This window comes from Cucurbita pepo, chromosome 18 (genome assembly GCF_057944985.1).
Source record: "Cucurbita pepo subsp. pepo isolate OVF chromosome 18, ASM5794498v1, whole genome shotgun sequence".
Lineage (NCBI taxonomy): Eukaryota > Viridiplantae > Streptophyta > Magnoliopsida > Cucurbitales > Cucurbitaceae > Cucurbita > Cucurbita pepo.
Window position 1 is genome coordinate 7,863,401 of NC_141815.1, and position 12,968 is coordinate 7,876,368.

The following is a 12,968-nucleotide window of genomic DNA, read 5'->3' on the forward strand; positions in this document are numbered from 1 at the left end:
TAATACAATATTTTTTAAATTAAAAGATAATATAATCGACACTATATTTCATTCTAGATAAATCATTGAATAATAAATTAATAATGTAACTAATATAATTGATTAACAAAATATTTACGCAGCAACTATGAGTAGAAAAACGATACATGTCATCTATATTTCTTTCATCGTCAGTAGAGACTGTCTCGAAGTCTAATATCTGGAGAGTCGAATTTTCTTGTATTGATAGCAAAACTTATATAAAGTATGTATCGTGCATATTGACTATAAAAATTAAATTGTTTGGGACTCAAGTTCGTTTTCAAGTTATTGTTTCACGTTCTAATTTACCTCCAAAATTTCAATAAATTTTTTTAAATTAATTTTGAAACACTTACGAAAAGTCAAGAATAATATTGCAACTTTTGAAAGACGAAAATTTGTTCTTTAATATATATTTTTAATTTTATTTATTTTAGTTCCCTCACGTTACTGTTCACTATCGGCCACCCACGAGTATTTAGCCTTGCAAGGTGGTCCTTGCTGATTCACACGGGATTCCACGTGGCCCATGCTACTCGGGTTAGAGCGAGGTAAAATTTAAAGTTTATTTATTTTGAATAATCATGATTGCCATTTCCAATCAAAATATCACGATGATTCCATCAATATCTATGTACAATAATAATTAAAAAAAAATATAATAAATAATAATAATTAGTGTATATCATCCGCCATGGGAGCTCATCTGAAGCTCACCCTCTTCATGGTGCATTCTCTTCTTCCCTCTAATCGGAACCCCAAAAAGCTTCACAGACCCACTTCCCTCTTCTACTCCGGCCTCCGTCTGCGGCGGCGGAGGCTTCAAGTCTACCAACTTGGGAACCGATCTGCCATATTTGTGATCTAGTGGTTTGACGTGGTTTTGGATGAAGTAGATGATGTCGGAGTAGAGATTCTTCATCTGGGTCAGCTCCGACAGCAACATGTAGTTTCTCCGCCGTAGACGGCGGTTGTCTTGCGTCAGCGCCGCCAGGATGTCGGGATCTGAGGAGGAGGAGGAGGTGGTGGTGGTGGTGGCGGCGGCGGCGGCGGTGTAACAGAATTGGAATGGGATTTGTTGATGTTGGTGGAGATTGTTGTTGTGATTATGGGATTTTCTTCTTTGAATCCCTAATAGTAATTGCTTCTCTCCTTTCTTGAAGTTTTCGTTCCCAAATTCCCATCTTTCTGCGACTATTTTCTTGAATCCCTGCGGAAAAAAAAACTCGAGAATAGCTCAATGAGTTCGATGAACGATCTATTCCTCATCTCTTACCGATTGTAGCGTACGATCGTAAAAAGTCATATTGTTTCATCCAAACATATAACATAGTGTTTATACTATCAATACAATCCTAATACTTCTACCTCTGCCTTCATTAACCAATTTGAGTATAGCTCAAAAGTAGTTGAACGTTAGTGTCTACTTTTTCCTAGAGTCGTAGGGTTTAAATTTCACATATAGAGAGTCGGGATTTCATAACTCAAGTATAGTTCGAGATGATTTAGCCCTAATTCTTATCTACCTTCGTCAAAAGAAAAAACGAACTAACCATGTAGCTGAAGTGGTCGATTCTGGTATCTTTCCCTTTAAAATTAGTGGATTCAAATCGGGTCAAGAAATTAAAAGCCAATTCAAGCATAACTCAACTAGAAAACATATCTTCCTTCATAGCTCGTAGGTTATAGGAATTCCTAGATGACTATGAAAGTGTCGATGATGTAACTATCCGATCAGTGGTTCTACACCAGTATTGCTATTCTACCTAACCCAAAAGTTTGAATTCTCCCCGATGATTAGAAAAGGAATCCCAAGACGGCCAAGAGAACATTGACGACTATTCTACATAACCCAGAAGTTCAAATTCTCTCCGACGATCAGGAAAGGAATCCCAAGACGGCCAGGAAAACATCGACAATATAACTATCCAATCAGTGATTCTACACCAATATAACTATTCTACATAACCCAGAAGTTCGAATTCTCTCTGACGATCAGGAAAGGAATCCCAAGATGCTCGGGAGAGCGTCGACAATTAACTATCCGATCAGTGATTCTGCACCAGTATAACTATTCTACATAACCCAGAAGTTTGAATTCTCTCCGACGATCAGGAAAGGAATCCCAAGACGCTCGGGAGAGCGTCGACGATATAACTATCCAATCAGTGATTCTACACCAGTATGACTATTCCACATAACCCAGAAGTTCAAATTCTCCCCGACATCAACATAACAACAAAGAGATGAAAAAAAAGGAGAACGAGAGAGAGAAGAGAGATTCATACGTAAGTGTTGAGTTGTCGAACGAAACTCGAGAAGTTATTGTGTTTGAAGTAGTTGGGAAGAATATGAGTAGCAAACTCAGGTGGCCTCCAAACAACAAAGGTAGTGTGAGAATGGCCCCAAGAAACAATGTGATCAGTGGCAGCATCCTCCACCAACTCATAAGTTTTTGCCAAAAACGGCGCCGGATTGGCCTTCTCAGACTCAGCTGAACAAAATCCCACACTGTAATTCTCAATCATTTCCTCCATTTTTGCACACCCACTTTCTTCCATTTTCTTCATCACTTCTTTCTTCTATATACACCCACTTTCTATTTTTTTTATTTATATAATATATTATATAAAATAATCGAACGTATTTTTTAGCATATGTGATCGAGAATCTATGTCGTGGGTAATGGAACGAGCTTGTGATGATATTTGTTTTTTTTAAGTACAACAGCATGTGAGAGTGATAGATCTGGATAAAGTAAAATACGTGCGTCTTCTAATGTTTTGGAAGCGATTCATCGTTCTCGAACATAATATACAACTCTCTATTGTATTACGCTCTTCAAGCTGAGTGTGTTTGTTCGTCCGTTCTTCCTTACAATGAGTAGACCTTGATGAGTTAGAAAGAGTATCGATGTGGTACTTGTCACACTAGATTTGATGCTTAAGCCGAAATGGTGTAGTAAATTAGGGTTTCGAGGATGGTGCCTGACTCGATAGAACTTACCTCCATTGGAGTTATTATGATTTGAGGTTGACCTATAATTTTTAGTTTTACTGTTCAACTGAACTCCATTAGGGTTTCTCCCGAGTCACCTCAACCATTGATCCTAAACCCTAATCTCGCAGTCTCTCATTCTTCGACGTACTTCGTTAGATCTAAACTCACCTGCAATGTTCCTTAATATTTTCACTAACACAAACATTAATTCTCCGTAATGGTATAGCAAATTAGGGTTTCGAGGATGACGCCTGATTCGATAGAACATACCTCCATTTGAGCTATTATGATTTGAGGTTGATCTATAGTTTCCAATTTTATGTTTCAACCGAACTCCATAAGGGCTTGTCTCGAGCCACCTCAGCCACTGATTCTAAACCCTAATTTCGCCCGTTAGATCTAAACTCACCTGTAACATTCTCCATTAGTCTTCCTAATCATCGATTTTTTTATAGCTGTGAAGCGAATCACAGAAAGGGACACTTCAAAAGATCATGTTTTCTCGAAAATCCAACAAACGAGACGAACCGAAAAGAGAGGGGTCGGGGAAGTTTGAATGGTAAGGGAAAGGGAGAGATAGGAACATTCCAAAAGGCATTATTTCATTTAATTGTTGTTTTGTACATCCCAATGCATGCCCGTGACACATTTGAGCATAGAAAATCATATTCTATTTGCTTCTTTTTTCCTACGTCTTCTGCCAAAACTGGCTAAAGGGAACACTCAATAATCACTGTCTTCAAAAGAATATTGGTTTTTCTTTAGCCCTTTTGAGGCCCTTTCTCTAGTTTCTAGGACAACTCCACCCATCTCATTCCTACCCCTACGACTACCCTAACCGTTCGATACAAAATATTCTCTAAAAGTTCTCGTAAACAGGTTTATTGGGCTGAGTCAAAAAAATATTTCGTATTTCCTTTAAGAGATTGGAGATTTTCTTTTAAGACACTCCCACAAACTTTGACCTTGTGTTCGAGTCATAACAAGGATTCAACTGTTGGAGGAGTTAGAGCTAGAAGTGTTCGTGGGTTGGGTTAGGTTGGGTCAAGTCGAGTAAGTATGTTTTAGATATAATCCAATTGTTCAGGACTGAAATAACCCTTATTAAAGAATGGACCCAACACCACCTTAAATTTTATGGGATGGGTTGGTTCGAGTTGTTTGGATCGTAATAAAAGTAAAATGTTAGTTCTTAACACATATAATTATATGGGTTCAATTGGTTCGGGTTGGTTGGATTAAATTCGATCTAGTTTTTGGGAGTCCATGAACTAACCAAATCCATAAAATTTTCATTTATTAGAACATAAGTTCATAATTCAACCCAAACCAAACGGATTGAGTTGGGTTGATTTGGTTTGTCAAGCTATCGGGTTTTTTCTGGGTCCTATAAGCTTTAACCTTGTGCTCGAGTCACGACAAGAAAATTTTATGGAGAAGTTAGAGCAAGAAGAGTACAGACCCACCGTAACTTTCTCCATATTTGTTCAATATAAGTTTAGTTAACGTTTAGCTTTCGATTTACGTATTTTAAATTAATAATTTGAGGGAATGATTTGATATAAATTTTTGGAGATGAGATTGGTATTACATCACCATGTGATTGTGACCCACAAGAGACCCTTCCTCTTCTTCAAACCCTAATATCTAATCATCTAAACCTTTGTCTTTACTAACTCTTTTACTTTTGGATCCAACATCTTAGGCCCAATTTCATTTTTAATTATTCACATTATATATTTCGGTTTAAAATGACTTAGAGAGTCGAAACATATAAATCCCGAGCTAATAGCATTAAAATAAATTAGATGATTTGCTATGAAACTTTTAACTAACATCTGTTAAAATGGGTATTGTCGTCCCTGACTCACTCGGAGTGTTTTCAAAATCCTAGCTAAAATTTTAACTCTAAGACCCCGTTGGATAGCAATTTCGTTTTTTATTTTCGGGTTTTGAAATTTATGCTTGTTTCTTCTCAATTTTTCATTTTTTGTTCGTCAACTTTTTATACTCAAAACATGAGGAGAAAGTGGATAATGAAACGAGTATAACTTGAAAGACCTCGTAACCAATAAAATAACATATCATGTATCTATCATATATCTATGAATAATGTGCATGCAGTCGCGTGTTAAATTTAAGTTATATTTTTTTTCATACGTGCTAATATGAACAATAAAGTTCAATTGGTCCGAGGCATTTGTTTACCTCTTAAAATGTCATTAGTTCACATCTTCTCATTCTTGTTAGATTAAAACGAAAACACGCATATATACACGTATGGTATAAGTGTCACCTAAGTTATATGGACGACGACAACAACAAGGAGACACGATGAAGGTTGATGTAGATGGTTGATATAATATCGATATACCCATAGAAACGTGTGAAAGTGAAAAGGGAGCAAAGTATAATGATGAAGGTTTCTAAGATTCTTGAAAAAACAAAAGGCAAAGGGAAAATGAGTTAAATTCATCCATCCTTGTTGGATTCTTTTTTTAATCATTGCTTCTCATGGAAACAGCTCTCTCTTTCTTTCCAAACATGGGAAAGAAAATGGCTTCAAAAGTAGAGAAAACCAAAAAGAATACCAATAATTTAGGATTTTTGCGAGATCTCACGGAGAACGAAGCATTTCTAATAGACGCGTTTTAAAACCGTGAAGCTGACGGCGATGAATTAAAGCTAGACATCGAACGATATGCCATTGAGAACATTGAACTCCCAAAAGGGTGGGTGGATTGTGAGATCCCACATCCGTTGAAGCAGGGAACAAAGTATTCCTTAGTGTCGTATCCCCTACCCGATAGTTATATGCAGTAAGCTGTTGTTGTTGCCTTTTTGTTTACATTCCCACCTTTTTGCTTACATTCCCATATAACACAAATCTTCTCTTGAAATCGAGACCTGAGGTTTGTATTCACGTTGCCCGACCGCAGGCAACGTAACTCGAAGTAAGCTTGACCCACTCAGTGCTAAGAGTGGGTGCCGCACAATTGCCAAATCCACTGCCTAGAAACCGCGATAGTGACAGTTGGAGGGTGTGAAACCTCTCTCTAACAAACGTATTTTAAAATCAGACCATTATATTGGTATTATTTGTTAGAAGCTATTCCATTATTCTCCCACTACCATATCTTAAAAAAAGAAGCAAGCTGAGAGCATAATCTTCAAATATGAAGCAGGTAATGGAGGAACTGATTCACTAAGTTCATATTAAACCATCAATTGATAGTAATCCTGAGGTGAAAACTCGTAGAAACACAGATACTCCTCATTTAATTACTCAACAGCTTAACTCATAACGTTACAAAATAACATACTCAAACAACAGATGAGAAGAAGAAATGAAACACCCATCACAGGAAGCATAGAACTTGTTCTCAACACGAATAGCATATGTATACGAAACAGAAAGAGATTACTCACAGAGAAGTGAAGTTACTCGTGTTCAGCCTCCTCGTCTTCCTCGTCGTAATACTCCTCCTCATCAGCTGTGGCGTCCTGGTACTGTTGATACTCGGAAACGAGATCGTTCATGTTGCTTTCTGCCTCAGTGAACTCCATTTCATCCATTCCTTCTCCAGTGTACCAGTGCAAGAAAGCCTTCCTCCTGAACATGGCAGTGAACTGCTCGCTCACACGCCTGAACATTTCCTGAATCGAGGTTGAGTTTCCGATGAAGGTCGATGCCATGGAAAGTCCTTTAGGAGCAATGTCACAAACGCTGGATTTAACATTGTTTGGAATCCATTCCACAAAGTATGAGGAGTTCTTGTTTTGAACATTGATCATCTGTTCATCAACTTCTTTAGTACTCATTTTCCCCCTGAACATGGCAGAGGCCGTGAGGTATCGGCCATGGCGTGGGTCTGCAGCGCACATCATGTTTTTAGAATCCCACATTTGCTGTGTCAACTCGGGGACGGTCAGCGCCCGATATAGCTGCGACCCACGTGAGGTAAGAGGAGCAAATCCCACCATGAAGAAGTGTAGACGAGGGAAGGGAATTAGATTCACAGCAAGTTTTCTCAGGTCAGAGTTAAGCTGGCCAGGAAATCTCAGACAGCATGTCACCCCACTCATTGTAGCAGAAATTAAATGGTTGAGATCCCCAACTGTTTCAAGAACAAAGAAATAAAAAACAAAACAAATTAAAATGACAGTCAAATTTACATGTTACAATCAGTTCTTGTAATTTATGTTTATGGGCGCTTCTACATGTGTATTTGTAATATCCCAAGCCCACCGTTAGTAGATATTATCCTCGTTGAGCTTTCCTTTTCAGCCTTCCCCTTAAGGTGTTTAAAAGGCGTCTGCTAGGGAGAGGTTTCTACACTCTTATAAAGAATGTTTCGTTCCCCTCTCCAACCGGTGTGAGATCTCACAATCCACTCCCTTGGGGACTAGCGTCCTCATTGGCACACCGCACGGTGTTTGGCTCTGATACCATTTATAACAGCTCAAGCATATTGTCCTCTTTGGGCTTTCCCTTTTGGGCTTCCCCTCATAAACACATCTGCTAGGAAGGTTTCCACACCCTTATAAGGAATGTTTCGTTCCCCTCTCCAACCGATGTGAGATCGCAAATATTAGCTACTGTTTTTAAAATATAAGGTGCAGCTCTAATCTTTGGAAACGGAACACAAAAGTTTCAGGTAAGATAATAGGACATTAATATACTGACAGTTAAATTTAGAGGTCAGGAGATTAGAATTTCACAGGGGAACCTAAAAACACTGGAGATGCTTTCATCATCTTAGAATGCTCATTAAAATGACCGGCCTCCATGTCTTGATTAGATTAACTTTAATGCCAATTTAGATTAGAATTGCTTGAAATACTGAATCAAATCCTTCCACCATCATGTTCTTCTTGTTTATCAACAAATGATTGATATTATACTTACAGCTAGGAGTAGTTAACTTGAGAGTCCTGAAGCAAATATCATATAATGCTTCATTGTCCAGCACCATGCACTCATCCGCATTCTCGACGAGCTGATGAACGGAAAGTGTGGCATTGTATGGCTCGACGACTGTATCAGACACTTTCGGCGAAGGGAAAACGGAGAAAGTAAGCAACATCCTGTCTGGATATTCTTCTCTGATTTTCGAAATCAGAAGAGTCCCCATTCCAGAACCGGTGCCTCCACCAAGTGAATGGCACACTTGGAAACCTGTGAGGACACAGAAAAATGACGAGCAAACATACCGAGTTAAAAACAGCAGATGAATCAGAAATCCGAATATCGGAAACTGTAATATTTTCTATGGAACAGAAAAGACTTTCTAAAGTATGAATGGTGCAAGCTGACATCTCAATAAAGTTGAGACAAAAACAAACGACATAACGAAAAGGGGGTATTGGCGACTTCTACTCATCAATTAATAAGAACAAAATTTCAGATCTTGTGTGTAAGAACATGAAGAAAATTTGTCTTCTTGTGTACAAAATTAATTAATAACTACGGATCTCATTGACTTTAGCATGGCCTTTCCTTACAGCAAGCAAGGCCATGAAGAAGATGCTATCAGGAGTGCTTAACCATTGGACACATGCTCAAGAACACTCTTTTAAAAACAGTATTAAAAGCAAAAAGTAAAGTAGCAAAAGAAGACATTAACATACTTTTTGGCACTTTTCGACACTTTTCGACGTCATTTAATAGAACTTGAACGAGTTTAATAACGTTATATGATATAACTCAAACAAAGATGCAAAGCACGTGGGTCGATATTGGATCCATTATTTGACACTCTCAATCATGTCTTAAAATCACATCCAAAACTAAAAATAAAGGGTACATTAGCAAAACAACTAATTGTAAATCTAAAGGCCACAACTTAAACAATTCTCACTAGATCCAAGCAATCGCATCTAATCAAGCACAAGATGATCTGAGACATATAGATTATACCTTGAAGGCAATCACAATTCTCGGCTTCCTTTCTCACGACGTCGAGCACAGCATCAATGAGTTCTGCTCCTTCTGTGTAATGCCCCTTGGCCCAGTTATTACCAGCCCCAGATTGCCCAAAAACGAAATTATCCGGCCTGAAGATTTGTCCATAAGGACCTGTCCTCACACTGTCCATGGTACCAGGCTCCAGATCCATGAGCACAGCACGAGGGACATAACGCCCACAAGAAGCCTCATTGTAATACACATTTACACGTTCAAGCTGCAAATCGGAGGTTCCAGTGTATCGGCCAGTAGGATCTATGCCATGTTCATCACACAACACTTCCCAAAACTTGGATCCGATCTGGTTACCACACTGACCTCCTTGAACGTGAAGAATCTCCCTCATCTTCTTGCTGTCCACAAGAACACTCTGAAGTTAAGCACATAATTCGATTGACACCAAAATCAAAGAACACAGAATAGAAGATCAGCAAGATGAGATCAATAAGACATCGAAACTCAAAATCCTCTGCATTGAATGCAGACATTTCAATATCATCGTAGACATTGGATCGGAAGCTTTCCAAACAAGGAAGTGAAATTCCATACAATGCAGTGAAATTCAACCAAATCACCCAGCACAAATCACAACCGAGTTCGAAAAAAAACCCGATCAAATTACAGATTCATGACATTTCGATGTGAGAATAAGACAATACCAGATCACTCTTAGTTTTCCAAATCTAGAACACGGAAGGAATCAAATGCAGCAATCAGATCTGAGAAATTGAAACTTACCGAGGAGGTTCCGGCGAAAGAGGACAAAATGGGGTCGGTTCCGACGGGAGACGGCGGAAACCGGCGGTGGAGTACGAGGCACGTCAAGCGATTGGGAGCAGCGAGGAGAGTGAATTGAGAAGTGAATGTGATGGTGGATTATATAGGAATTTATGGAAGATGAAGTGGGTAAGGATTTGAAATCAAAGGGTGGATGGTCAATTCTTAGGCCTCCACAAGATGGTTGAATTTCAACTAGCAAAGTTTGAGTGAACTTTTTAGTGTCCATAATATAGTTACATCGTCACCCTCATGCTCGAAATCGACTATGAATGAGTGCTCGTACTAATATTATATATTCTATTGCCATGGGCAATACGCCCAACCCTTTATGTCTTTTCATATTCTACCGTTTTACTTTTATATTTGTAGGGAGTATGACGTTTCATAAATATCATGTCTAGGCCGGTCATACATGAAATGCCTCAGAATCTACTATAGGGGGATACGACTCGTTGTCAACTTCTCCCTACCCAAGGTTATATACTCTAAACCGTTGTTATTTCTCTCTTGCTTGCTTATATAACGTCTCTTTCAAAAATCTCTCTCTGCCTCGATTTCTAAAACCTTCTCTTAAAACCGAGGCCAGAGGCTCGAGCATACGTCGCTTGACCGTAGGCGACACAAAACGAATTGGCTTAGCTCACTTGTCGTTGGAAAGTGAGTCCCGCACAATCGCAAGTCCGCTGCCATTAAAAGTGAGATTGTGACAAGCGTCTAAATTTTTAATTAGGACTGAGAGACGTATTGATAAAAAAAAAACTAAATTAATGAAAATAGTCGTGAATTTTGCTCTAAAAAAATACCCATAAACTTTCAAAAGTTTTAATAATACCTTTGATAAACATAAAATAGATCATATCTATACAGATAATCTAATGATTTACTTGTTTATTACCATAAATCAAAGAGAATCTATAATTTCTTATCAAATATATGATTTTCTGTTTGTTACCAAATACATAATTTCATGGTTTGTTGTAATGTAATTCTCGTTATATACATCTATAAATACATGAGGTCCTAACCCATATAGGTTACCGTGTCATTCAACATGTAACTTTCAAAATTAAATTAGTTTGAAACTAAAAAAAAGTTAAAAATTTTTTTTTAAAATATATTTAGATTTGGACGAACACAGTTAATATTTTATTTCAAAAATAACTTTTAATTAATTTAAATATATTTTTTAAAAAAAATTTAGAGGGTTAATACTAGTTTTAAAATTTAATTAGTATTTATTAAATAAATTAGGAATAAAAGTATTTTTTTTAAGTAATGATATTAATTAAACTTTTTAAAATTGTATTTCTCAAATTTCTTAAAATAACTTAATGGTATTAATTAAACTTCTTTAGATTCCATGGTATTTTAAAACACGGTCGAAAATTAAAAATATTTTTAAAATAAATATTATTGTTTTTCATCCAAAGGGAAAAGGTAAAAGTATCTCTATCGCTAATGGGGGAACTAACGATTTCGTATGAACAGTCGAGAAGATCTGTGTTTTTGCTACCAATCAATCGAATTCAAGATTCATGGAGTTTCGTCGTAATTGCCTGTGAGTCTGTGTGAGAATGCATGTAAGAACAACAGAGTGGAGCCACCATCATCTATTAGCGGACGATGTGCCAACTAGGATGCTAGGCTCCAAGGGGGTGGATTGTGAGATCCCACATCAGTTGGAGAGGAAAACAAAGTATTTCTCATGAGGGTGTGGAAACTCTCCCTAGTATACACGTTTTAGAATCTTGAGGGAAAGCCGAGGACAATATCTGCTAACGATGGGTTTGGACTATTACAAAATATTAGCTACAGAATAACTATTTGTTATTGTCTTGTTTGCACATAGATCAACCGAGGCCGAAAGCTTTCATGACATAGTATTTGATTGTCAGACAGCAGAACTACAGCATGCTTAGATCAAGTGTTTGATGTTGTTCAAACCATGTCTGGGTTGGACGATGATCTCATCCTTGACACGTGAGTTTCTCTCGCTCGATGAGAAAAGGGTAGCCATGTTTATGAAATTAGATGAGCGGTTGATATATTATTCTATATGATAAATTAGTTCAATATTCTTTTTTGTCCCGATAAATCAGATTCTCGTAAGCCTTATCACTACTTCTCAATCTCGATTGCTCACGTGAAGATGACGAAGAACAAGATGTTTCGGAGTACTGATCGAGGTAGCATCACCCAGGTTGAGTTTTTTCGACGATGGTTCGTTTTCTCGTTAAAAAAACCTATGATTTTATCGGGAAATGTACCTGTGGTAATTTGGTAATTTGAGAGAGATTAATTATGGAAAATTTTTAAAATATATATATTTTTAAATTTGTTTAAATTGGTATTAGATTTACCAGGGAGTGTAGGGTAATTTAAGACATGGATGACCTAGATTGACTAAATGTTGACTTTTTGTTGACTTTAAATATGGATGGGTTGATTCCCATTCTTGCCCCTGATAAATAATCAATAGTCCTTGTGCTTACCGTCATTTCTTATCGCAGGGATAAAGTCAATGGTCAAATATAAAAGATATTGAATAATCAAATTCTACTTTTAAAATAATTTTAAAAAATAAATTAGTAATTTAATATATATTGAAATTTTCAAAATGTTTGAAAAAGTATTATTTAGACAGTGGAAATATTTATTTCGATGTTACATTAATAATTAAAATTTTATAAATAAAATATTTATAAATTATGTAATTAACCTCGGTTTTAAATGTCAAATATTCTTAATTTTGATAATAATTATAAAAGTAGAAAAAAAGAAATAAGAGAAATTAGGTCATCATTTTCGAGAGAGGCCGTCTTTTCAATAGTCTGATACTTCTAGTTGACCGCTCTATAACGGGCTTCCTTGTTGCTCGCTTGTATACACTTCGAGCCCTCTTCTCAATAGTCTGATACTTCTAGTCGACTGCTCTATAACAGGCTTCTTCGTTCTTTGGGCTATGCTCGCTTGTATACACTCCGAGCCCTCTTCTCAACAGTCTGATACTTCTAGTCGACTGCTCTATAACGGGCTTCCTCATTGCTCGCTTGTATACACTCTGAGCCCTCTTCTCAACAGTTCGATACTTCTAGTCGACTACTCTATAACGGACTTCCTCGTTCTTTGGGCTAGCTCGCTTGTATACACTCCGAGCCCTCTTCTCAACAATCTGATACTTCTAGTCGACTACTCTACA

General features: G+C 37.3%; 2 protein-coding genes across 2 annotated transcripts; both read right to left on the reverse strand.

Moving 5' to 3' along the window:
- Positions 1-585: 585 nt before the first annotated feature.
- Positions 586-2,682, reverse strand: LOC111780216 (heat stress transcription factor B-4d-like). The gene is made up of 2 exons (XM_023660548.2): positions 2,310-2,682; positions 586-1,231 (listed from the first exon to the last, which is right to left on the reverse strand). Exons 1-2 carry the CDS (start codon positions 2,589-2,591, stop codon positions 707-709), a joined length of 807 nt encoding a protein of 268 aa, XP_023516316.2. The 5' UTR covers positions 2,592-2,682; the 3' UTR covers positions 586-706.
- A 3,592-nt stretch (positions 2,683-6,274) lies between these two features.
- Positions 6,275-9,912, reverse strand: LOC111780343 (tubulin beta-6 chain). The gene is made up of 4 exons (XM_023660716.2): positions 9,728-9,912; positions 8,942-9,342; positions 7,931-8,200; positions 6,275-7,139 (listed from the first exon to the last, which is right to left on the reverse strand). The coding sequence occupies exons 2-4, from the start codon at positions 9,333-9,335 to the stop codon at positions 6,463-6,465; spliced, it is 1,341 nt and encodes a 446-aa protein (XP_023516484.1). The 5' UTR covers positions 9,336-9,342; positions 9,728-9,912; the 3' UTR covers positions 6,275-6,462.
- Between the last annotated feature and the right edge of the window lie 3,056 nt (positions 9,913-12,968).